Source organism: Neomonachus schauinslandi, chromosome 13 (assembly GCF_002201575.2).
Source record: "Neomonachus schauinslandi chromosome 13, ASM220157v2, whole genome shotgun sequence".
Taxonomy (NCBI): Eukaryota; Metazoa; Chordata; class Mammalia; order Carnivora; family Phocidae; genus Neomonachus; species Neomonachus schauinslandi.
In genome coordinates, this window is record NC_058415.1 from 50,669,652 (window position 1) to 50,696,386 (window position 26,735).

Consider the following 26,735-nt stretch of genomic DNA (forward strand, 5'->3'; position numbering starts at 1 on the left):
GGCAGAAATACAGATTTTTAAAAACAAGATTCGTGGAGACTTGTGATACCCACTTTGGAAGCTACCATACTACTCAGTTATGACGATCATGCATTATGGTGATGGTCTTTCTTTATAACTGAAAGCAGTAGTAACCTTTTTTTTTTTTTTTAAAGTCAGTAGTAACTTATTAGGGATTGTGCTTGGACATTGTACCTGTGCTTTAAGTTAGTACTAAATTTTCAGGAAATTTATTGTGCTAATTCAGGAAGCATTTAAAAAAATATTTTCCAATTCCATGAATTCATTCTGTGAGCATAAAATCAATCTTAGTGTGTTGTATGTTTAAGCATTTTCACTTTGACAAATCCAAAACCTTTATTTTTTTAAAATTTTTTTCTAAAGATTTTATTTATTTGAGAGGGAGAGAGAGACAGAGCACAAGCAGGGGGAGAACTGGGGTGGGAGGACAGGGACAAGCAGACTGCACTGAGCATGGAGCCCAACATGGGCCTGGATCCCAGGCCCCCCCCCAAGATCAAGACCTAAGCCTGAGCCAAAACTAAGAGTGAGATGCTCAGCTGACTGAGCCACCCAGGTGGCCCCCAAAACCTTTATTTTTTTACTGATTCTACTCAGTAAAACTTTAATATAATTTAATATGTATTACATCAAATATCTGGGCTAATATTAGAATTAGTTCATTTTAATGAATAATTTACTTTAGGTCTTTTCCTTATTAGGATGTATGGTCTCCTGAATACTGCTGAAAATAGTAATGCTAGTATTGTCACTTTAAGCAACCAGAGGATGTCAATTACTGTATTTGGACCTACTTGCTCAGTACCAATGAGAAAAACATGATTTTATGATATTCATGTGTCTTGCAATTAATATGAAAGTCTACTAGCCACAGTTTGGTATGTCACATGCCTAATCTCCATTTATGTCTAAATTGCGAGTAAACCAATAACATTTTTTTTAAAAATCAAGCATTTAAGAGAATTAATTTTCTTCACATAATTCATGTGTATCTATGTATTTGTCTTCAATAAACCCATCGTCATCTATCACAAATGAATGTAGTTGTTCAAATATTACTGTAGTTTCTTCAGAGTTTGTATCTGGGGCCTGTGAAGGAGAACTTGAATTTCCAGTAAAAGCATCTTCATAGGTTTCTGCTTCATGCTCTTCCAGGCGATGATGATTGTAACTAAGCAGTATATTATACCATATTGGGCATTTGATAGCAACAAAAATGAGGAATGAAGTCATCAGTACAGTGACTACCACACCAACAAGAAAAGCCCAGCTTTTTCCAAGAAGTTTATGTTCTTAATTGGAATACCGAGAGAGAAAGAGAGAGAGATTTTGTTAAATTGACAAAAATAATCATTAATCATGTCCTAATAACTCCATAATATTGTTATTAGAAATAAACATTATAATTTTCTTTAAGCAAAAGTTACTACAAGATATTTCAAAGTGTGCTGAAAAAATACCTTTTTTCCAAAATAACTACTTGTCTTTGCAGGTATTGTTTATCAATTCACGAAAGAACATTATTGATTTATACTTGTTAAGAATTATGACTTAATTGGTCAAAACTAAGACTCAGAAAAGTTACATAAGTTGTATAATGGCATTTGGATGGTAACTAGCAGAGCCTAGTTTGGAAACTTAGTATTTTGTAAATCTTTTGTTGAGATGAGGAGTTGTTCTTTTACATTATTTCTAGAAATTTAAAATTTAGAAAAATGAAAACTACTTCAGTTTATTTAGTATACTGCCTTCAGCAATATTAATGTTCCAAACCAGTACATTACCTGAGTTTTTTAAGTTGTTCAAAGAGCTATTAAATGTTGAGTTGTTAATGGACTGAAAATGGTTATAAAGATCTTCATTTATAGGTGGAGGAAATGTTGAGTAGCACTCAGCATTATAAGGTACTGTTTTGATACTGTAGTACATCAGGATATCTGGGTAGGTGCACGTGGTGATGTTCTCATTTTCTGGTAAATCAGAATAAGATTTATTATGGAAATAGGATTATTATTGTTAATAAATTATGGCTAACATTTTATAATTATTTTTACCTAGAATTTTTTGGTATACTTATCTGTCATTATTACAGATTATAAGAAACTCTTGTATTTGCCTAGCAACACAAGAAGGGAAAGATTCACATTCTTGTTAAGTTATTTTACAATATATATGGTTTAAATGCAGTATCTGTTTATTGTTTAGTTTGTGTTAGTAAAGATGTTATTAAGATTGTGATAGAAATTGATCTCAGGCAGAGCATGGTTTGCAGTTAAGAAAATAGGGCACCTGTTTTTACCTACTATCTGGCAAGATATCCTAAGAAAAGGAAATACCGAAAAAAAAATTACTCTTATGTGTTCGTATTCAAACTTCAAACTTAATACATGAAGTGACAGTGTCATCTCACATATATAGAACATTTAAATTTCTTTTCTTCTCCTTTTTTTTTTCCCTAAAAGGCAGAGGAAGAATATCTATTCAATAGTTATTTTTCAGTGTTTCTTCCTGCTTCCCTTAAACAGGAAGAGTTTCTTTTTCTTTAAAACATGAAGTGAGAGACTTTCTTGGGGTAGGACAGGAAAAAATCAATCACATTTTGGTTTTGATTAATTTAAATAATGTTAGCTTACCTAGTGTCACATTTGATGTGTTCAACCAGTTCTGCAAATTCAGTAGACTGCAAGAGCAGTTCCATGGATTTCCATATAAAATTATTAATTCCAGATGAAACAGTTGTGGTACATCAAAATAGCTTATGAAATTGCCTTGCAGATTCAGAAGTATCAGGTTTTTTAGAGGCACAAATACATCAGGATTCAGTTGAAATATTTTGTTTTGGCAGAGATGTAACTGTTTTAGTTTATTTAAGCCCATGAACGCACCCTGTTGAATTACGTGGATGGAGTTTCTACAGATATTTAAAATTTCTAGATTGGAGAGGTTACCAAAGCCATTATTATATAACATAGTGACATTGTTCTCAGTCAAATAGAGTTCAGTGAGTAAAAAATATGTTTGTAGAACCCTGGTGTCTGTAATATTCAAAGTAATTTGGTTATAACTGAGATCAAGTATAGTAACATTTTTATTGATATCTGCTGGAATCAAAGAATAATTCTTTTCAGTGAAATTACATTTGACTTCCTAAAAAAGAAAAAAATTAGAAATGCATTAATTAGGAAAAATATTAACAGAATTTCCCACATTTTCATATGCAGGTAATTAGACATTGGCAGGAAATAGTTTTGTTTGTTTTTAGGTGGGGGAGAGGGAGATCTCACAATCCTGTGATCATGACTTGAGCTAAAATCAAGAGTTGGATGCTTAACCGACTGAGCCACCCAGGCACCCCTGGAAGAAAATAGTTTTAGAAAAACATTTCCTGTCTAATATTTTGATGTTATATTGTGAAAAAAGTAAAGCAAATACTTTTATTTCTTCATTGGGATGAAATACTGAAGATTAAGGAAATTCTGATACATGTACCTGAGCAAAGAGATTCTAGTTAATCATATAGATATCTTCTGTTATTACATACTCATTACAGAAAGAATGTGGGTATAATTTCATTACCTGTGTGGAAATACATGGCAAATAATTCTCTTAACTCATATTTGTATATCATTTATAATGAGGAGATTACTTTAAAATTTGTTTTTAAAAATCAGAGCTACCAGCACTACACATAGGCTATTAAATAATTAAGAAATAATACTCAATATATAACTGTATATAGGGTTAACAGCTCAAAGTTTGGTGTTTTAAGAGAAAAAAAATTTTTTTTAAGTATCTTTATAGTCAGTGTGGGGCTTGAACTCATGACCCCAAGATCAAGAATCAGATGCTCTACTGACAAAGCCAGCCAGGTGCCCCCAGAAAATATTTTATAACAGAAATTGAACCACTGGGGCACCTGGGTGGCTCAGTCATTAAGTGTCTGCCTTCGGCTCAGGTCATGATCCCAGGGTCCTGGGATCTAGCCCTGCATTGGGCTCCCTACTCAGCAGGAAGCCTGCTTCTCCCTCTCCCACTCCCCCTGCTTGTGTTCCCTCTCTCGCTGTCTCTGTCAAATAAATAAATAAAATCTTTAAAAAAAAAAAAAAAAGAGGGCGCCTGGGTGGCTCAGTTGGTTGGGCGACTGCCTTCGGCTCAGGTCATGATCCTGGAGTCCCGGGATCGAGTCCCGCATCGGGCTCCCTACTCAGCAGGGAGTCTGCTTCTCCTTCTGACCCTCCCCCGTCTCATGTGCTTTCTCTCATTCTCTCTCTCAAATAAATAAATAAAATCTTAAAAAAAAAAAAAAAAGAAACTGAACCATTTATTGATTGAATTTAAGAGCCAGCCAACATGAAGTGCTTTCCTTATGTGGCTATAGATCTAAAAAATTAGTTCTTATTTTGACTGTTTTTGCAGTTGAAGTATCCCCATAATAATAGTAATGCAACAACAATAATTTTCCTCATAAATATGTGATTTTTAAAAAACCTTCCCTACATTTTAAAGAGTGGTGTTTAGGGGCGCCTGGCTGGCTTGGTCAGTAGAATGTATGACTCTTGACCTCAGGGTCCTGAGTTTGAGCCCCATTTTGGGCACAGAGATTACTTTAAAAAATGAATGAATGAATGAATGAATGAATGAGTGGTATTTATATCCCGAAACTAATCTCAGATTTTATAGTGAAAACTTACAGACTTCTTTAACCAACTGTTAAAGAACTTAGTTTAAATGAAGACTGCTGTCAGATTAGAATGTAGTTCACATAGCACAGATTTTGAATATACACAGCTAACCAATTAGTTTTTTTTTTTTTTTTAAGATTTTATTTATTTATTAGAGAGACAGCGAGAGCAGGAACACAAGCAGGGGGAGTGGGAGAGGGAGAAGCAGGCTTCCCGCCGAGCAGGGAGCCCGACGTGGGACTTGATCCCAGGACCCTGGGATCATGACCTGAGCCGAAGGCAGACGCTTAACGACTGAGCCACCCAGGCGCCGCTAACCAATTAGTTTTGATAGCTTAGATTTTTTTTTGCTTTAGTTGCCTTGGGATATTTTACTAAATGTACACAAAGTATGCCTTTGAAAATATTTTCACTACCTTGATTGTAAAAACTTACTGTTTGAGAAGACTGGCTTTCGTCTGATAATAATAGCAGAGAGAGGGGCCAAAACAAGATTGTGATACATGTAGTTTTCATATCGCAGGCCTGATAGAAAAGAGAATATTTTCATCTCAATAGGAGAAGAACTTTAGAGAGTACTGAGGATATTTTGATTTCCCCTTTTCTCCTTTTAAATTCATTTTTTATTAAAATATATGAAATGTGAAACACGTACATGTTGCCACACCCTCCCTGCACTCTAATCTTAAACTGGAAAGTCCCTGGCAAATGAAAGTGTTTTTTGAATGTCTCATTAGTTCCTGATCGATTAAAAGTAAACTTTAAAACAAGTGAAGTGGTTGTATATTTTAAAATTTTAATATATGTGTATGAAAGAAAGTCAAGACTATATTTAGGTGTATGTACATAAGTTTAAGTATATGCTTATATAGCTTTTTTTGGTTTTTTTATTTTTAGACATTGTCTATTGATATAATCTGTTGACTTAAAACTGTGGGAGATGAGAGCCTTCAGCTGTTTTTCAGACACTCCCTACCTTCATCTTCAATCCATTGAATGTATGCTTTCTATCTCTTCATTCTATAAACATAGTTACTTATAATTTTGGTCTTTTTCCATCTTGTGAATTTGCTTTTAAGTTAATGTCACTTTCAGAATGCTCTATGATTAGCATATTTCAGAATAAAAAGATCTTATAAATTTGATTAGATGAAACCTTTTTTTCCCTAAAGAAAATTAATTACTTTGTATTACATTATAAATGTATTTGGAAAAGACTTTTTGGCCACATCCCAGGTTTATATTTCTAAGGTAGAGCATACGAAGATATAATTATATTTTCTGCTCTTTCATCCCGTATTAAAGAAAGATTTTTGTAGATTAACAAACCTAAATATGGTTTGTTTGTTTTAAATTCACCAGCAACCATCAAACCTTTAAATATATGGGATCTTACCTTAATTTTTTCTTTTCTCTGAGACTTGTGTGCTAAGGAATCTACTGTTTCTTCTAGACCATTAAAAAAAAATATGTCATATGTTGCATTTCACTATGCTTTAACCTTTGTACCCAAAGAACACGTGATTAAAAAAAAAAAGCTAGACTTTCTTAGCAAAAGATTGACTAGAAGAATAATTTCTTAGTCATCTTTGACTTTTTTAGCATAACAAGTAAAATGCTTTGCTTAACCTTTGTGTTTCTCAATTACTCTTGAAAAATGTAAGTATTAGCAAATTAACTTTGCAAGTTAAAGTATATAATATTGAAAAATGCATACTTGGAAAGATATATTGTTAAAGTGATTTAAAGTTAGTCCTAAAGGTATTTTGTGTTTAGAAAGATTCAAGTTGAAAAGATAGCCCCCGAGTTTTGAATTCCCGTTTCAACTTTGTTTACTCATTTTTATGACACTGTCATTGGTGGATTTACTGCCAAGTTATAATACGAGCAAAGTGCTTAAAGCATCAAAAGACCTAACGCTGGCCATATTGTGGCCCTCAAAAAATGAGTTACCTTCCTTGTGCTGCAGCTTCCCCTCTGTAAAATGGAATACTGTATTACCCTCGTTCCCCTGTAACTACAGTAAACATGTATCAGGCAAAAACGTGGTTAAGATTCATTGTCGATAGTGAATAATCATGGAGTTCAGAATGAGTTAGTTCCAAAAGATTAACTCCCATGAGCCTTAGTATCCTTAATCTATGAAAAAAAAGATTGAAATTGATGACCTTTCCTGCTTGAAAGTTCTGTGAGCCCATAAACCCATGTAAATTCAGCAGCAAACACGTTTGTTATACGATAGTAATTGAAGTTCAAAGAGAAGATATCACTCCTTGTCAATAGACAAAAATAAATAGAAATTCCAGGTTGTTTGTCTGATTTTGTTCATCTTTTATTGGGATATTATGAGATGTTGTTTGTAGGAAAATTTCTGAATTTAGATTGTTTTATTCTGGCAGTGTAAAAAATGTGGGGAATACGTGAATCTGTAAGGCTTAGAGAGTGATTGTGAAAACTATTAGTTGATAACTACATGTGAAAGATTAAATAGTAGAATACTCCTATTTTGAAACTCAAAATAAAAATTTTGATATTTAGACTAAACAGTTATCTTCAGATAGTCTTTTTAGTCTTGAAGTAGTTACATGATAACTAGCATCTTTTTTTTTTTTTTTTCAAAATTCTGGAGAATTTTTTCAGAATTCTAGAGAAAAATTCTATCCTATTGATAATTGACCTTGCTTAGGTAATAAGTGGCACATCACTGGTATTTCTTATGATTATATGATAAAGATGGTTATTGTTTGTAATTAATGACTATTTCTCTTATATGGTTACACTTGTGATATTCGTGTTACGTTTTTGGAGACACTAACTTATTTTGCACTGCTAAAATACAGTTGATAAGTTTTGGAATACCAATTTTAATTAAAGTAGTAGGTAAGCAAAATATATTATTAATCTAAAGTTACGATTTTTTTTTTTTTTATCAAATTGCACTGTAGGTCTCCCTACTCTCAGATCAGTCAGAGCTGTGTTACTTTATATCATTTACATGGTGAACTACAATACAAGATTTCATTTGGTCAAAGAATCTGTAGCTAAAAGATGTTTGAAAACCACTATTCTAAAATTGTCTTATTTGTCTTGAGGGTATGACAGAGTTGTAAATACATCCTCATATGTGCAAGGCTTTAGGGATTTTTCTGTGATAATCTTTATGTTTTCTTATAAGAAAGTAAAATGAGTAGTAAGGAAATAGAAGGATTTGGGGATTGAGAAGAGAAAGATATAAAATAAGTCTGTGCTGATGGGGACAATTTTTTTTTTTTTTGGAAGTGTAAGGGATTTTCATATTGTCTTAATTTTTAACTGAAGTATAGTTGACACATAATGTTAATTTAAGTTTCAGGTGTACAGTGTAGTGATTCAACAGTTCCATATGTTACGCAATGTTCACCACAAGTTACCATCATCATATAGCCCTATTACAGTACTGTTGACTATATTACCTATGCTATACTTTTCATCCCTGAGACTTAGTCATTCCTTAACTAGAAACCTGTACCTCCCACTCCCCTTCACCCATTTTTGCCCATGCCCCACCCTCTTCCCTCTGGCAACCACCAGTTTGTTCTCCAAATAGAATTTTTTGTATATCTATAAGGATTACAAACTATGTTGAATAACTTTACCATATTTAGTTGGGACCATGACCTCAGTAAAAGTAATTGTTGTTATTCCCCTCAATGTAATAAGAGGAATATTGGATACTTTTGATTTCAGGAAGGAAAAACAAATTAGAAGTGTAGAAGAAGAAGTTGAACAGGAAAAACAAGCAGCAGATGGCATTATCAAAAACATGTCTCCTGAAAAACAAATCAAGTACACAGAAATGAAAACCACAAATGAGAAATTGTTGCAGGTAATACTAATCACTACTTCATCCAGCATATAGCAGTCTTGCTACTATATGGTCTGAAGATGGGCAGCATTGGCATCCCTGAGAACTTGACTAGACCTACTGATCAGAATCTTAATTTAACAAGGTCCCCAGATAATTCGTATGGACAGACATTTAAATTTGAGAAGCACTAATCTAGAAAACTTCATTTTCTTATGCTGCGTGGTGATCAAATCTTACTGTATTATTTGTTCATTTCTATGCATCTTTCACTTTTGCATGTCATACAGATACATGAAAACACTTGGGTTTTTTTTTTTTAATGAACTGTTAATAGAAACAATAAAAAACGTCATATACCAGAGCCATAGGGATATTTACTTTCTTTTTTTCCTACCTAATAAGCAGCACATCTTTTACTTCTTTGTCCTTGATTTGAACAGCTCTTGCCTCCTAAACATAGTGTTTAAATAAGCAATTTGGGAGCCTGCTGAGGGGTTATTGAGAATTCTTCCAACATTCAGGCATGGTGGTGACTCCAGTTTGCAAGTTAGTGCCCTTACATACCCAGATAACCCTTAACTAAACAGAGAATTAGTCCCCCAAAATGCCAAAAGTGAATGTAGTTCTGGTTTCTCAGATATAACTTCATTGACAATTTAACATAACTATTTTAGTCAGGATTTATAAGATACAATGAAACACTGAAGAAAGAGTATTATAGAAATGCCAGAATACCATCAAAATATAGTTAATCTAGCCCAGTGGTTTTTGAATAATAATCAGCTGGAAAGTCTTTTTTTTTTTTTTAAAGATTTTATTTATTTATTTGACAGAGACAGAGATAGCGAGAGCAGGCACACAAGCAGCGGGAGTGGGAGAGGGAGAGCAGGCTTCCCGCCGAGGAGGGAACCTGATGTGGGACTCGATCCCAGGACCCTGGGATCATGACCTGAGCCGAAGGCAGACGCTTAAGGACTGAGCCACCCAGGCGCCCTCAGCTGGAAAGTCTTGTCCCTAGGAGTGAGCCATGTAAATTACTATATGTCTTGGCCCTGAAAGAAATTAGGTAAAAGATATGGAAACATGGTTTTAAAAAATCAAAGTTAACTTTAAACAATAACATCATTAATTTGAGGGCTTCTGATATTTAATATTTTCGAAACACAGTGATGATTCACTGTGAAAAGGTCTGGCTACCTTTGACAAGCTCCAAGTATTTTTTTTTTTTTTTTTTTTTTTTTTTTTTTTAAAGATTTTTTTTTTATTTATTTATCTGAGACAGAGAGAATGAGAGAGACAGAGAGCACATGAGAGGGGGGAAGGTCAGAGGGAGAAGCAGGCTCCCTGCCGAGCAGGGAGCCCGATGTGGGACTCGATCCAGGGACTCCAGGATCATGACCTGAGCCGAAGGCAGTCGCTTAACCAACTGAGCCACCCAGGCGCCCCCAAGTATTTTTTTTAAAGGTAGATCATGGCAAAGTTTTTAGGAATAATGAAAGAAATTGGCAAAGATAGAAATAATATTAATAAATTCTAGTCAATAGCAAGATGAGAGTTGAATATATTTATAATGTTTACTTTGTCACATCCACATTTGAGATGCTAAGAAACAGAAATATATTATTGTAAACATAACTTGTATATATATTTACTTTTTTCCTTTTTCTTAGGAGTTAGACACACTTCAGCAACAACTAGATTCACTGAACATGAAAAAAAAGAGCTTGGAAGCTGTAAGTATAAAATCACTTAAGGGTTCTTATATTAGCTACAAAAGATAATTCAGCTAAATAAAAGGAACTCATTCAAGTATATATTTATTTAGTAGTTTACTACGAGGAGTATAATTTTTTTCCCATTCAGCACCACAAATATCCTACTTTGGTAAGAAATTAGATTCAGGGGGCGCCTGGGTGGCTCAGTTGGTTAAGCAACTGCTTTCGGCTCAGGTCATGATCCTGGAGTCCCAGGATCAAGTCCCACATCGGGCTCTCTGCTCCGCAGGGAGTCTGCTTCTCCCTCTGCCTCTCCCCGCTCCCACCCGCCTCATGGCTTGTGCTCTCTCACTCACTCTCTCTCTCTTGCAAATAAATAAATAAAATCTTTAAAAAAAAAAAGAAAAAGAAATTAGATTCAGTTATTGAGTACCTACTGTGTGCAAAATCATTCTGCCTTGCTGAGGCATGCAAAATCTAATAGTAATTTAAAGACATAAACAAGAAATTCAAAAGTGAAGAGGGAGAGAGATCATTTCATCACTTTAAAGATGTAAATGCTTGCTATTTGTTATTTGTTTATTTAAAGCAGTTTTAATTAAAAAAAAACATGTTTATGGTAAAAAAAAAAAAAATTAAAGAAGATGAAAGTGAAAATGCCTGTTTCTTTTCCCTCTTTCCAGACAGAACCACTTTGTATTTTTTGAGTGCTTATTCTGTGCTTTTTTGAGCTCTTTATGTAGATCACCAGCATTGTCATTTAATCTTTACAACAATTTTATAATCCTATCTTGGTTTTATTGTTGTGGAAAACCTCAAGTGGGATTCACATTTAAAATGCTGTCTGCAGCTTGGTTTTGTTTGTTTTCACCTAGCATTCTCTTGATTGTCTGTTCACATCAGCTCTCAGAGATCTCCTTCATTATTTTAAATTACTGCATTGTGTTACATTGCATGACTATAACACAGCCTTGTAGATGAATAGCTTGTTTATAGTTTTTTTTAGTATTTTTGGATTATAAACAATGCTGCAATGAAAACATGCATTTTATACAAAGTTAAATGAATATGTCTTCCGATAAGTTTCTTGGAATGAGTCAAAAGCTAAATACACACTTCTGAAATGTAAGGATGCCAAATTGCCTTCCAAAAAGGTGGTTTCATTTTCTACTTCTAGACTCAATGTATGAGAGTGCCTGTTTTCCCGTGCACTCATTTAATAGCAAGCATTATTCACTTTTTCCATTTTTACTAGTTTAATAGGTAAAAATTTCTATCTTGTTTTAATTTTCACTTAGTTATGCATTTGTTGGCCAGTGTATTTCTTTTTCTGTGAACTACCTTTGTCATGTCCTTTACACTTCAGTATACTGTCTGTACCTCAAACCTTGCCTGCCTTTCCTGATTTCCTGTGGATTCAGGTAGGTATCATGATGATAGGATTTGCTGTTGAAAAAGTAGTTTACTTATGGATTAGTCGATTAAGCCTCTGCCTTCTGCTCAGGTCATGATCCGTCCTGGGATGAGTCCCACATCGGTCTCCCTGCTGAGGAAGGAGTCTGCTTCTCCCTCTCCCCTTGCTCCTCCCCGCTGCTCATGCTCTCTCTCTCTCTCTCTGTCAAATAAATAAAATCTTTAAAAAAAATTATCAAAGTGGTTTTCTATGCTGATTTTCTTCATGTGAGTATAATTTTTATTTTTTTTGGATATCTCTGGTAATAGAAATATGCTTCAAAGAGTAAGGACCACATTTAGTATTAACACAGCTGGCCTGCAGAATTCCTCACTATCTGTTTTAGGGTTTGTGGGGAATGTCAAGTCTTATTTCACTTGGCAAAATTTAGTTTCTGCGGGAAGAGGTGTAAGCTATATCCTTGGATTTAGTGTTTGTATTGATGCCACTTTTTGACATCAGCACATGTATGCCTACAATAACATGAAATTTTATAAAAACTTACAGTATTCTCAGATCAAGAATATATAAGTAGTGGGGCAGACAGGGTGGCTCAGTCAGTTAAGCATCTGACTCTTGTAGACTCTTGGGCTCCCTGTTCAGCGGGGAGTCTGCTTCTCCCTCTCCCTCTGCCCCTCCCCTGGCTCCTGCGCGCTCTCTCTCTCAAATAAATAAAGTCTTTAAAAAAAAAAAAAGAAAGAAAGATCAACGTGCGTTTTATTGAGGAACAGTTTTATTGAGATGCAATTTGAACAAGTCTTAGGATGATTAAGCAAAAGGAAGGGGGAGATAACTATGAAAAGGAATACCCCAAAATACCTGCATTTCTTCTATCTGTATTTCATTATCACACTTTTTCACCTGAACCTAATCCATTACTTTGAGCTGTATATATGGTGCTTTTTTTTTAAGTTTTTTTTTTTTTTTTTTTTTTTTGACAGAGACACAGCAAGAGAGGGAACACAAGCAGGGGGAGTGTGAGAGAGAGAAGCAGGCCTCCCCACTGAGCAGGGAGCCCGATGGCGGGGCTCGATCCCAAGACCCCGGGATCATGACCTGAGCCGGAGGCAGACGCTTAACAACTGAGCCACCCAGGCGCCCCTTTTTTTAAAGATTTTTAAGTAATCTCTATACCCAGCGTGGGGCTCAGACCCACAACCCCCGAGACCAAGAGTCCCACTCTCCACCAAGGGAGTCAGCCAGGTGCCCCTATATTATGCTTTTTAAATAGACTTTCACATATTTCCTTTAATTCACTTTTTCCTTTTAAGATTCCTTCTCTTTGACTTTCAAAAAAGAGGAGGTCTTGCCTCTTAAAAATTTGGTCTCTTTCATGCTACGGACCTAGTTTCAGATATCATCATTCACTTTTATGTTTGTTAACTTAGAAAATTATTTAGATCTCAGATCCTCAGTCTCTTCATGTGTAAAATAGAGATGATAATATTATCTGATAGAGTTGTTCTGAGGATTAGAGATAGTATATAAAGAACATGGAATATAGTGCCTGGCACAGAACAAGTAATTAATAAATAACAGCTTTAAATGCCGTTTTCTCCCTCCTCCTCATCATCACTATCAACAACCCTAGCTCTTTTGGTTATCTACTAAAGTTGCCACAGCCCTTATTTTCTCTTTGTGAACAGTAGAATAGTGGTGAATATACAATAACTATTCTACTCTTGTGTATTAATTTCCTAGTGCTGCTGTAATAAAGTAACACCCACTGGGTAGCTTAAAACAACAAATTTTCTCACTCTTCTAGAGCCTAGAAGTCTAAAATCAAGGTGTCAGCAGAGCCGTTTCCTCTGAGACTTTGTTAGAATCTTTCCTGACCTCTTCCTACCTTCTGGTGGTGCCTATCAATCCTAGGCATTCATTCCTTTATTTTAGCTGCATCACCCCAGCTTCTGCCTGTGTCATCACATGGCTCCCCTTCTGTGTCTCTGTCTATGACTTCTCTTATCAGGACACCAGTCATTCTGGATTAGGGTATTAGGGTCCACCCTAATGACCTCGTCTTAACATGACTAAATTGGCAAAGACCCCGTTTCTAAGTTAGGTCATATTCACAGGTATTGGAGATTACCAGGACTTCAACACATCTTTTTGGGTGACAGTTCAACCTATATAACATTGTATTAGAGTATGTATATGACTACATATATATGAAAATGTATTCCCTCTAGAGATCAGTTCTTTAGACTTTAAATTTAATATTGTGGTTAAAGTTGTACATACATTGTGACATTTTCTTTATTATCTTCCCATTGGTAGAGATGTCTTATCTTTGTTCAGGTCTTATATTTAGAAGATAAAATAAACTACCATCTTCTCATGAATCTTAGACTGAAAATAGCTTATGAAGGAAAAGGGGTTTATTTTTATTCTTCCAATTTACAAATGTGCTTTGTAGCATCATTGAGTACTGTAGATATTTGATATCACTATTTAAAAATGCTGATGGTTTAAATTTGTCCTTATTCTTATAAACTGAAACCTATGTGAGAATAGTTTTTGATAAAATACTAATTAAATGTTTCTTCTTTTTGTGCCCTTCAGGAAATAGCACACTCCCAGGTAAAACAGGAGGCTGTATTGCTGCATGAAAAACTTTATGAATTGGAGTCCCATCGAGACCAAATGATTGCTGAAGACAAAAGCATGGGATCTCCAATGGAAGAAAGAGAGAGATTACTTAAGCAGGTAGAAAAACAAAAATACTTATTTTACTATATCAAGATGTGGTGAATGTATTGATTTATTTTATTTAAGGCATAAGAGTTGAACAGAAAGCCAGTACTTAAAAAACAGTGAAAAGTGAGTTTCATGTAAATTGAGATGAACTATTTGACCAAGAAAATCTAGGTGAAAGTCATTTCTCATATAAACTGTTTCTTGATTTAAATCCTACTTTTATATGGTCTTTGTGCACATTTTGGCCATTTTTTCATCTTTTGGATCCATATAAGGAAACTGAAGGCTCTTTTTATTGGTCAGTAAACAATTAGATAATCTTACTGAAGATCTGTTCCATTATTTGTTTGGGGCTCCAAGGTTCATGAATTTTTGTGGTTATTTTTATCAGTGTCTCCATGAAGTGAATGGAATTAAAATGTCCTATGAAATCACAGTATCTCACCAAGTTGTGTCACATGTATTCAGTAGCTTTATTACTACCCACAGCTAGCTTTAATTTAGCACCAAGTTATAATTAGCCTGTTACTTATAATGAGACACCCTAACTATAGGGCCCTTAGGAGAAATGCATATGTATTTGGGAACAACACCCATCAGGAACCTACAAATGAGACTCCTTTGTGGTCTTAGGTTGAGCCCAAATGGTTTGGAAGAACCTTAGGATCAACTTGGGAGCTATTTAAGTATTAGAATCATTCCAGAAAGGTATTAAAATCTAGACTCTGAAATTCCTTGGAAAGAGATCATCGGAGGCAGGGGAGGGAGAGTGTGATCTTGTGATAGGGCTGTCAGATGAAATACAGAACAACTAGTTAAATTTTAATTTCAGGAAGCAGTGAATAATGTTTAGAGTAAGAGTGTGTGTGTGTCTGCATGATATATTAGGGCATGGTATATACATTCCCTAAAAGTTATTCCTTGTTTATCTGAAATTCAGTTGTAATGGAATTGCTAAATCTGGCAACCCCTGCCTTGTGTGTGTGAGTTGGGGGGGTGAGGCGAGACAGTCTCAGAAATCCTGAAAATCCTGGATATTTATGTAAACTGTTCCAGGCCTGAAGACATGTTAACCTCATGGTGCCGTGTGGATAGGTATAGCTGTATCAGTCATCACCCTTCTTTTGAAGAAAAAGGAAAAATCTGTGAATAGTTACTTAATGATGTGTTTTTTAACTTCAAAGGTTAAATTTTAAGAAATAGGTTTTAAGAGACTGTATTTGACATTTTAGTACAACATACGTAGAAGGAAATTATGTTTAAGGTACCCTAACAATGAGTAATTGTTTAAGTACTATTTTCTTTTTATGCCTTTATAGGTTAAAGAAGATAATCAGGAAATAGCCAGCATGGAGCGACAGTAAGTACTTTATAATAGGACATATTACATCCATTTCACATCTTTTAAATTATATTCTAAATGTGCAATAGGTACATACTGTTACAGTAATCTTTTCCTATAGTTCACACTGGTAATATTGATGCAGCTTTCAATCTTATTTACAACTTTAAATATTTCTTTTAATATTTAGTTAAGAGCCATTGCACAGTATAATTATTATTACTATTTTTGAGAGAGAGAGCATGAGCTGAGTGCGGGGAGGGGCAGAGGGAAAGAGAGAATCTTAAGCAGGCTCCATATCCAGTGTAGAGCCCGATGTGGAGCTTGATCTCATGACCCTGAAATCATGGCCTGAGCTGAAATCAAGAGCTAGAAGCTTAACCGACTGAGCTACCCAGGTGCCCCTATTTTTAGAAAATAGCTTTATTAAGATATAATACCATACAATTCATATATTTAAAGTATACAGTTCAGAGGTTTTTAGTATATTCAGAATTGTGTGACCATCACCTCAGTAACTTTTAGAACAGTTTAATCTCCCCAGTAAGACCCAATATCTGTTTCCTCACCCCACCTCATCCATCACTCCTAGCCCTAGGTAACCATTCTACTTTATGTCCCTATAGATTGGCCTATTCTGGACGTTTTATATACATGGAATCATACACTATGTGGTCTTTGTGGCTGGATTCTTTCAGTCAGCATAATGTTTTCAAGGTTCATCTGTGTTGTAGTATGCATTCGTATTTAATTTCCTTTTTTTTTTTCTGGCCAAATAGTAATCCATTGTGTGGTTATGCCATACTTAACCAGTTATCAGTTGATAGCATTTGGATTGTTTCCATTTTTGCCTATGATGGATCATCCTGGTATGAACATTGTTGTACAAGTTTTGTGTGAACATGTTTTCAGAGTACAAATCCTTTACCTCTGGTCAGATTTATTCCTAGGTATCTTATGGTTTTTGGTGCAATTGTAAATGGGATCAATTCCTTGATTTCTCTTTCCCCTGCTTCATTGTTAGTGTATAGAAATGCAGCTGACTTCGGTGCATTGATTTTTTTCCCCCTAAGTCTTGGTTAACTGTATTTTTTTTTTTAACTTTTTTTTAATTTAAATTCAGTTAATTAACATTTAATGTATTATTGGTTTCAGAGGTAAGGCCTGTGATTCATCAGTCTCATACCCAGTGCTCATTACATCACATGCCCTCCCTTAATATCCATCACCCAGTTACCCTTTCCCTCCATCTCCCTCCCCTCCAGCAGCACTCAGTTTGTTTCCTATGATTAAGAGTCTCTTATGGTTTGTCTCTCTCTCTAGTTTTGTCTTGTTTTATTTTTTCCTCTCTTCCCCCATATCTATAGCCATACCACCCTGAATGCGCCTGATATTGTCTGTGCATTAATTTTATATCCTGAGACTTTGCTTAATTCCTGTATCAGTTCTAGCAGTTTTTGGGTGGAGTCTTTTGGGTTTTCTACATAGAGTATCATGTCATTTGAGAAGAGTGAAAGTTTGACTTCTTTTTTGCTGATTCAGATGCCTTTTACTTCTTTTTGTTGTCTGTTGCTGAGGCTAAGACTTCCAGTACTATGTTGAACAGCAGTGGTGAGAGCGGACATCCCTGTCATGTTCCTGACCTTAGGGGAAAAGCACTCAGTTTTTCCCCATTGAGAATGATCCTTGCTGTGGGTTTTTCATAAGTGGCTTTTATGGTATTGAGGTATGTTCCTTCTATCCCTATACTGCAGAAAGCTTTTACCAAGAAAGGATGCTGTATTTTGTCAAATGCTTTTCCTGCAACTTTTGAGAGCATCATATGGTTTTTGTCCTTTCTTTTATTAATGTGGTGTATCACATGGATTGATTTGAGGGTGTTGAACCATCCTTGCAGTCCAGGAATAAATCCCATTTGGTTGTGGTGAATATAATCTTTTTAATGTACTGTTGGATCCTATTAGCTAGTATCTTGGTGAGAGTTTTTGCATCCATGTTCATCAGGGATATTGGTCTGTAATTCTCCTTTCTGGTGGGATCTTTGTCTGGTTTTGGGATCAGCGTAATTCTGGCCTCATAGAATGAGTTTGGAAGTTTTCCTTCCATTTCTGTTTTTTGAAACAGCTTCAGAAAAATAGGTATTAATTCTTTTTTTTTTTTAAGGTTTTATTTATTTATTTGACAGAGAGAGCACAAGCAGGGGGAGTGGCAGGCAGAGGGAGAGGGAGAAGCAGGCCCCCCACAGAGCAGGGGGAGCCCGATGCGGGACTCGATCCCAGAACTCCGGGATCATGACCTGAGGCGAAGGCAGTAGCTCAACCAGCTGAGCCACCCAGGTGCCCCAGTATTAATTCTTCTTAAAATGTTTGGTAGAATTCTTCGGGGAGACTCTTGTTTGTTGGGAGATTTTTGATTACTGCTCCAATTTCTTTGCTGGTGATGGGTCTGTTCAGGTTTTCTATTTCTTCCTGTTTCGGTTTTGGTAGTTTATATGTTTCTAGGAATGCATCCATTTCTTCCAGATTGCCTAATTTGTTGGCATATAAATTGCTCATCATGTGTTCTTATAATTGTATTTCATTGGTGTTGGTTGTGATCTCTCCTCTCTCATTTATGATTTTATTTATTTGGGTCCTTTTTCTTTTCATTTTGATAAGTCTGGCTGGTAGGGGTTTATAGATCTTATAAATTCAAAAAACCAGCAGCTAGTTTCATTGATCTGTTCTCCTGTTTTTTTTTATTTCTATGTCATTGATTTCTGCTCTGATCTTTATTATTTCTCTTCTCCTGCTGGCTTTAGGCTTTATTTGCTATTTTTTTTTTTTTTAAGGTTTTATTTATTCATGAGAGACAGAGAGAGAGAGAGAGAGAGAGGCAGAGGGAGAAGCAGGCTCCCAAGGAGCAGGGAGCCCGATGCGGGACTTGATCCCAGGACCCTGAGATCATGACCTGAGCCGAAGGCAGATGCTTAACCATCTGAGCCACCCAGGCACCCTTATTTGCTATTCTTTTTCCAGCTCTTTTAGGTGTAAGATTAGGTTGTGTATTTGAGACTTTTCTTGCTTCTTGAGAAGGGCCTGTATTGCTATATACTTCTCTCTTTTCATTTGTTTCCATGTATTTTTTTTTTAAGATTTTATTTATTTGCATGAAGAGAGAGAGAGCACACAAGCAGGGGGAAAGGCAGAGGGAGAGGAAGAAGCAGGCTCCCTGCTGAGCAGGGAGCCCAACACGGGGCTCAATCCAAGGACCCTGGGATCATGCCTAAGCCGAAGGCAGATGCTTAACCAGCTTAGCCACCCAGGCACCCCATTTCCACGTATTTTTAAAATTCTTCTTTAATTTCCTGGCTATTAAGATGCTCTTTTACCTCCATGTGTTTGTGTTCCTTCCAAATTTTCTCTTGTGATTGAGTTCACATTTTAAAGCATTGTGGTCTGAAAATACGCATGGTATAATCTAAGACTTTTGGTACCAGTTGAGACCTGATTTGTGACCCCATATGTGATTTGTTCTGGAGAATGTCCAATGAGCACTTGAGAAAACGTGTATTCTGTTTTTTGAGGATGAAATGTTCTGAATGTCTGTGTGTCATTCAAAGCCCCTGTTTCCTTGTTGATCTTCTGCTTAGATGATCTGTCCTTTGCAGTGAGTGGGATGTCCCCTACTATTTTTGCATTATTATCAATGTGTTTCTTTAATTTTGTTATTAATTGGTTTATATAATTGGCTGTTCCCAACTTAGGGGCATAGATATTTACAATTGTTAGATCTTGTTGTTGGATAAACCCTTTTATTATGATATAGTGTCCTTCTTCATTTGTTATTATAGTCTTTGTTTTAAAATCTAATTTGTCTGATACAAGGATTGCCACCCCAGCTTTCTTTTGATGTCCATTAGCATGATATATGGTTTTCCACCCCCTCACTTTAAGTCTGGAGGTGTCTTTGGGTCTAAAATGAGTCTCTTTTTTTTTTTTTTTTAAAGATTTTATTTATTTATTTGAGAGAGAGAGAAAGCACGAGGTGGGAAGGGTCAGAGGGAGAAGCAGACTCCTCGCTGAGCAAGGAGCCCAATGCGGGACTCCATCCCGGGACTCCAGGATCATGACCTGAGCCGAAGGCAGTCGCTTAACCGACTGAGCCACCCAGGCGCCCTAAAATGAGTCTCTTGTAGATACCATATTGATGGGTCTTATTTTTTTATCCAGTCTGATACCCTTTGTCTTTTGATTGGAGTTTTTAGTCCATTTACATTTAGAGTAAGTATTGAAAGTTATAAATTTAGTGCCATTGTATTACCTGTAACGTCACTGTTTCTGTAGATTATCTATGTTCCTTTCTGGTCCTTGTTTCTTTGGGGCTCTCTCTACACTTAATATTTCTTGCAGGGCTGGTTTAGTGTTCACAAATTCCTTTAGTTTTTGTTTGCCCTGGAAACTCTTTATCTCTCCTTCTATTCTGAGTGACAGCCTTGCTGGCTAAAGTATTCTTGGCCGCATATTTTTCCCATTTAACACATTGAATATATCATGCCAGTCCTTTCTGGTCTGCCAGGTTTCTGTGAACAGGTCTGCTATCATTCTTATATTTCTACCCTTGCAGGTTAAGGATCTCTTGTCCTGAGCTGCTTTCAGGATTTTCTCTTTATATTTGAAATTTGCAAGTTTCACTATTATATGTCAAGGTGTTCACCTATTCTTACTGATTTTGAGGGGGTTCTCTGTGCATCCTGGACTAGAATGCCTGTTTCCTTCCCCAGATTAGGGAAGTTCTCAGCTATAATTTGTCCAAATAAACCTTCTGCCCCCTCTCTGTCTCTTCATCTTCTGGGGCCTCTATTATTCGAATATTATTTTGCTTTATAGTATCACTGATTTAGAGTTCTCTAAGTCTCCCTTTGTGATCCAGTAGTTGTTTTTCTCTTTTTCTCAGCTTCCTTATTTTCCATCATTTTGTCTTTTATATGACTGACTCTCTTCTATATGACTGCCTCATTTATCCTAGCTGTTAGAGCCTCCATTTGTTACTGCAGCTCAGTATAGCATTTTTAATTTTGGCCTGATTAGAATTTAGTTCTTCTATTTCTACGGTAAGGGATTCTCCGGTGTTTTCTGTGCCTTTTTTGAGCCCAGCTGGTATCTTTATAATCGTTGTTTTGAATTCTAGTTCCGGCATCTTACTTATATCCATATTGATTAATTCCCTGGCAGTAAGTATTTCCTCCTGTTCTTTCCTTTGGGGTGAGTTTCTCTGTCTCATCATTATGTCCAGAAAAGAATAGAAGAAAGAGAGAGAGAGAAGACAAAAATAACAACACCACCACCAGAAAAAAAGCAAACAAAGCTAACCCTAAGAAAACAGAAACAAAACAAAATAAGAAAAAATCAAACAAGAAGTAAAACAGAACAAAAAGATCCTGGGTGTATTTGGTCTGTTTATTAAAAGAAACTAGATTCCAAAATAGGAAAGAAAGAAAAACTTATATATATACAAAAATAAAATAAAATACAATGAAAGGAAACCCAAAATAAAAATATATATAATATATATAAAAATTTTAAAAAAGAATTGAAAAAATAAGAGAATAGCTGGAAAAAAACAAAACTGAAAAACTAAAGAATAATTAAAAAAAAAACAAACATGAATGCTATATACTGTTTTCCCCAAGAGTTGAAGTTTTGCACATTCTCTGTGATTAGTAAACTTTGTGCTAGCCGGTTATTCCTGCTATTCTTCTGGGGTAGGGGCCTGTTGTGCTGATTCTCAGGTGACCTTGCCCTGATGGAATTGCACCCCTGTTGCCAGGGGGTCAGGCTCAGTGTGAGTGGCTCCAGATTGCCTATGTGACGCTGTTTTGCTCCCTGAAGGCTTTCAGCACCAAAGGGTGGGGGGGAATGAAAATGGTGGTGCCCCAGTCTCTAGCCCTGGAGCTGAAGTTTGTGCCCCCCACTCTTCATTGAGCCCTTACAGAAAAGCAGTCAATCACTCTTGTCTCCCTGGTCTCCCATCTAAACTGTGTGTTCACCCAGTCTGTGACCGAGTGTTTTTATCTCAGGCATGCAACCCAGTTTTGAGTCTCCAGACTTTTTGGGTTCCTGTGGCACGGATCCACACTGTTCCTCCTAGGAGCAGGAGCGGGGTCACCTGCGCTTCTGCTGGGTCCCTGCCCAGAAAGCAGTTGTGTGTCTGTGCAGCAGTTCTCAGTATGGCAACATCGAGCATAAAGCTGGCACCTAGTCTCACTTTTTTCAGCCAGCTTCCCCACTCTGATGCCTGGGAACTCTGCTGCTCTCAGGGCATCCCCATTCTTTTTGTGACCCCAGGGTTCCTGAGACCTCGCTTTCCCACCTGGAAATCTGCCCCACTTCGTCAACTAAGCACCTTTAAGCTAGGGACATCCCCCCCACCATAGCAGACCTCTGCAAGTTCCAATTTTGCACTCCTTTGCTTTAATACTTTGCAGTAGGCTCCTTAAGAAGGCTCCCTCCTCTCACTGTATCCTCCAGTGTATTGCCCTGGATTCACATCTCCACATCTCCTTCCAAAAAGTGGTCGCTTTTCTATTTGTAGAGTTGCAGCATTTCTTTTCTCAGATCTTCAATTTCGCAGATGTTCAGAATGATTTGATAACTATCTAGCTGAATTCCAGGGACCAGATGAACTTAGTCCCCTACTCCTCCGCCATCTTAACTCCTTCCTGATTTATTTATTTATTTATTTTAGAGAGAGAGAGAGAGAGTAATCAAGTGTGTGCATGCATGAGTGGGGACAGGGGCAGAGGGAGAGGGAGAGAGAATCTCAAGCAGCCTCTGTGCTGAGCAGGGAGCCAATGCGGGGCTCAATCTCACAAGCTTAACCAACTGAGCCACCCAGGTGCCCCTGCTTTGCCCATTTTTTAATTGGGCTATTTATCTTTTTATTATTGTAAGAAATCTTTATATGTTCCAGAGACAAGTCTCTTATCAGATAAATTATTTGCAAAGTTTCTCTCCCATTCTGTGGGTTCTTTTCAATTTCTTAGTCGTGTCTTTTGAAGCACAAAAGTTTTAAATTTTGATAATGTCTAGTTTATTTTTTCTTTTGTTGCTTATGGTTTTGGTGACCTATCTAAGAAACCAGTTCCTAATCCAGAGTCAGGAAAATTTATGCCTATGATTTATTCTTAGAATTTTATAGTTTTGCCCATATGTTTAGATCTATGATCCATTTTAAGTAAACTTTTGTATATGGTGTGAGGTAGGAGTTCAGTTTTATTCTTTTGTTTTTGCATATCCAGTTGTCCCAGCAACATTTATTGAAATATTCTTTCAACAGATATTATCTAATATTCTTTACCCACTTAATTATTTTGACACCGTTGTCAAAAATAAGTTGTATATAGTTACAGGGCCTCATTTCTTTACTCTCAATTTTATTTCATTACTGTATATATCTTCCTTTATTCCAGTACCACACTATCTTAATTACCATAGCTTTGTAACAAGTACAGATGCTGTTTGTTAAAATTTTAACCTATATAATCTTCAGTCAATGATAAATTTTCTCTTATTTTCTAATTTTTAAGACTAATTTGCCAATTTAGTTCAGTTTGTACAAACCAACAAAAAAGGTTGCTAAAGATTTTTCACTTTAATATCACAAGTTAAGCTCAAAAGAAGCATTGGGGAAGGGTCTGCTTTTGAAATCAGGCAACCTAACATTCTCAGAATATACTTATACTCTGAATATGAATCCTAAAGAAAGACCTGGAAAAGACTTTTCTCTTTAAATTTATAGTATTGTCTTCAGAATAGGGCATATTATATATAGATACTATTTTTGCAACTTAGAAAAGATTTCCTAACATCATTAAATGTTTCTACTGAATATCTAAATTATCTGTCATAAATTTATTAACTAATATTTTTAACAGGTTAACAGATATAAAAGAAAAAATAAACCAGTTTAATGAAGAAATTAGACAACTGGACATGGATTTAGAAGAACACCAAGGTAATTTTTCTGGAATTTTTATAATGTATAATAACAGATATATAGCAGTATTGATTTCATATTAACTTGGGCCTCAGGGACTATTTACCTGGGATTTATTATTTAATTCTTAATGAGATCCCTAACTTTAACTACTAAAATGCTTAACTGTACTTTAATAGTAAATATTATAATTAATGTTAAATTATTTCAGCTGACTAAAACCTTGAAATAAAATGGTGATATAATGACAAGAATTTATCTTGTTTTGCAAAACAATTTTTTTAAAAATGAAGTGAAACAGTTGAAAGTTGTTACAGATTTCTAATTTATACCTCCTTAATATGGTCGACTATAAATCAACTGGGGTAAGAATTGAGGAGGGGAGAGAGGATCATGTCACAAACAGAAAGAATTAATTCTGTAGGGGTCCCAGTAATGAGGTAGGTAGCAAGTACTGATTATTCTGATCCTTTTCCAACTTTCCCCAGCTGTGAGATTTGAAGAGCCAAAGGGACTAGAACACTTGTATGTGTTCTGGGGTGTGAACAAGTGGAAATGGGGTGTGAATAAGTGGAAATGCTTTTGGTGGCTGTTTGAGAGCTATAGTGTATGTGTGGTTGGGGGAAGAGATTGGGCATTATAGTTTCCTTACCAGCTTCTTTCTAATAAGGATGAGAAAGGTGGGTTCCTCATGGCACTTTAATCACAGATTAACTGCAAACCGGTATTTATGTGCTCTTGGATTAGGAAGAAGTGACTATATATTCTTATGAGTTACATATGGTATTGTAAACCGTATGCATATACGCTTATACCTATTATGGCTAAAGAAACACTCATAGCAGGGAAAAGAGGTGTTCTATTCCTAAATAAATTTTTTTACTTCAGTTTTAAATGTAGTGTATTAGTTTTATTTATATTTTTTCTTGATGTATGAATAATAGCATTAGCTACTATTGATTGATTACTTACCTGGACTGGGCACTATGTGATCTTTGCAAGAACTTTTTGAAGTCTTATAAGCCCTTTTATACTTGTTGAAGCTCAGAGAAGTTTCTAAAATTCCCACAGCTAGTAAAGGGTAAAGTCTAGATTTAGACCAAGTTCTCTTTGATCCCAAAGTTTTATTCTCTTTCCAAGCCTAATCTTGGCTTTCTGATATGAAGTGCTACATTTGTGAAATAAAAATATTCTTATGATATGCTTACATAGTTTTATTTACATATGGCTAGTAATGGCTTTAAGTAAGACATATTTAGGCATATTAGTCATATAAGGCAGACAGACTTTAAGTCCCAGTTATTAGGTAAATAAAACTTATCTGAGCTTTTATTTTCTCATCTGCAAAATGAATATAATGGTCCTTCCTCACTAAGGTTTATGAATATTAAATGGCATATATGGCAAGAGGGGTTCAAAATAAATTGTTAAGACTAAAGTCATATTATTTTCTTTATTAAATTATTTTATTGCTTTTATTTTATGTAGATCTAGTATTCTAGATTTTCTTTATTAACAAATTATTCTAAGAAATCTGATAATGTTCTTGATTTTAGACACTTTATAGGAAACTTTCTGAATAATTTTCCGCATCCTAAATTTAAATTTCTAACAACATTCAATTTATTTTTCCAGTAAAGTAACTCATTTTGAGGGTACAATTTATTATTAATTGCTAGTTCTAAGATAAATAGAATGTTTTGAATTTTAGCTTCTGTTTTCCTTTTTGTTTTCTAGCCTTTGTCCTTTTTGATTAATGTGGAAAAAGACAATCTATAATGTAATACTATATATAAAAATATATATGTATGTTCATATATATATATATATATATATATGTCAACACATTCATTTTTTGTTCTTCTGATACAGTGTGAACATCCTGAATTATGGGTATAACAGCACAGGGGGATTTGTTAGAAGGTTATGTATTAGCTCAGGACTTCATTATTTCTTGCCGGACCTATCACAGTACACTTCCAACTGGTTGTCCCACTTCCAGTCTTGCCCCCTCTCAGATTCATCCACCACAGTGTTGCTAGAGTGACTTAATGTAAAATTGATTCTGTGTCATTCTCCTGCTTAACAGTGGCTCCCCATGACCTATGAGATAAAGTTTAAGAATCTTTGCATGGCATTATAGTCCCTCTGCAATCTGACCTGTATGTTGTCAGTCTCCTCTCTTACTCCTTATCATCTCTATCCTTATATTCTAATAATCTCCTTATGGTACTCCACATCTCACCCCCTTTACGATAAATCAAACTGTTTCATGCTCAATCCTATGCTCCTACTATTTATTCCTTTGTCTTAAATGTTCTTTCCCTCGTTACTTACCTTGGTAATTTCTCATCTTTTAAAATCTACTTCAGATATCCTTTAATCCACCGTGATAACCCTAACTTCTCTCCTTGACCTATTTCTGGGCTGAGCTAAGTGAGTGACCTCCTCCATTATCAGAGCACACTGTGCATAAATATATCACTGTATTGACCACACTGTATTACCGCTATCTACTAGGATGTTTGTCTTTCCTCTGAGGCTGTACATCCTCAAAGGATCTGGACTGTGTCTTATTCACTCTGGTAACCTCTCATCAACACAGTGTCTAGGAAAATAAACAATAAATGTTTGTGGCATGAATGAAACAGTGCTATACTTTAGCAGGGAAAGATTTGTAGAATGAACAAAAGATGGAAGTTGGGCTCTATCAATTCTTTGCACCCTTTAGTTCTTAGGATATACATATGCACTCTTTTCTAGAGATAGTTGGATTGGTTAACAAAGGTTTTATTATTTTCTAGAGGATTCCTACCTTGGATTCATGATTTCCAGTAAAGTGGTGGGTTCTCACCTACATCTGCATTCTCAGCAGTTCCTTGACACAAGATTGTAGATAATCCACTCCTTAAGATGTGGAGGATAATCAAGATATTTTGACTTTCCAATTCATATTTTTTCCTGCCTCAGGCTTTATTCCCTTGGCCCATTTTACTAATTT

At 35.7% G+C, this 26,735-nt stretch overlaps 2 protein-coding genes across 2 annotated transcripts in view; one reads left to right on the forward strand and one right to left on the reverse strand.

The window, feature by feature from the left end:
* Nucleotides 1-26,735, forward strand: part of IFT74 (intraflagellar transport 74) — an 87,874-nt gene that overhangs the window by 26,344 nt on the left and 34,795 nt on the right. The window contains exons 9-13 of the mRNA XM_021681032.2: nt 8,430-8,568; nt 10,221-10,283; nt 14,281-14,424; nt 15,735-15,775; nt 23,673-23,752. Of these exons, the coding sequence (XP_021536707.1) occupies nt 8,430-8,568; nt 10,221-10,283; nt 14,281-14,424; nt 15,735-15,775; nt 23,673-23,752 (467 nt within the window). The remainder of the gene's footprint in view (nt 1-8,429; nt 8,569-10,220; nt 10,284-14,280; nt 14,425-15,734; nt 15,776-23,672; nt 23,753-26,735) is intronic.
* LRRC19 (leucine rich repeat containing 19) lies at nt 985-5,219 on the reverse strand. The gene is made up of 4 exons (XM_021681033.1): nt 5,139-5,219; nt 2,655-3,168; nt 1,806-1,991; nt 985-1,313 (listed from the first exon to the last, which is right to left on the reverse strand). Exons 1-4 carry the CDS (start codon nt 5,217-5,219, stop codon nt 985-987), a joined length of 1,110 nt encoding a protein of 369 aa, XP_021536708.1.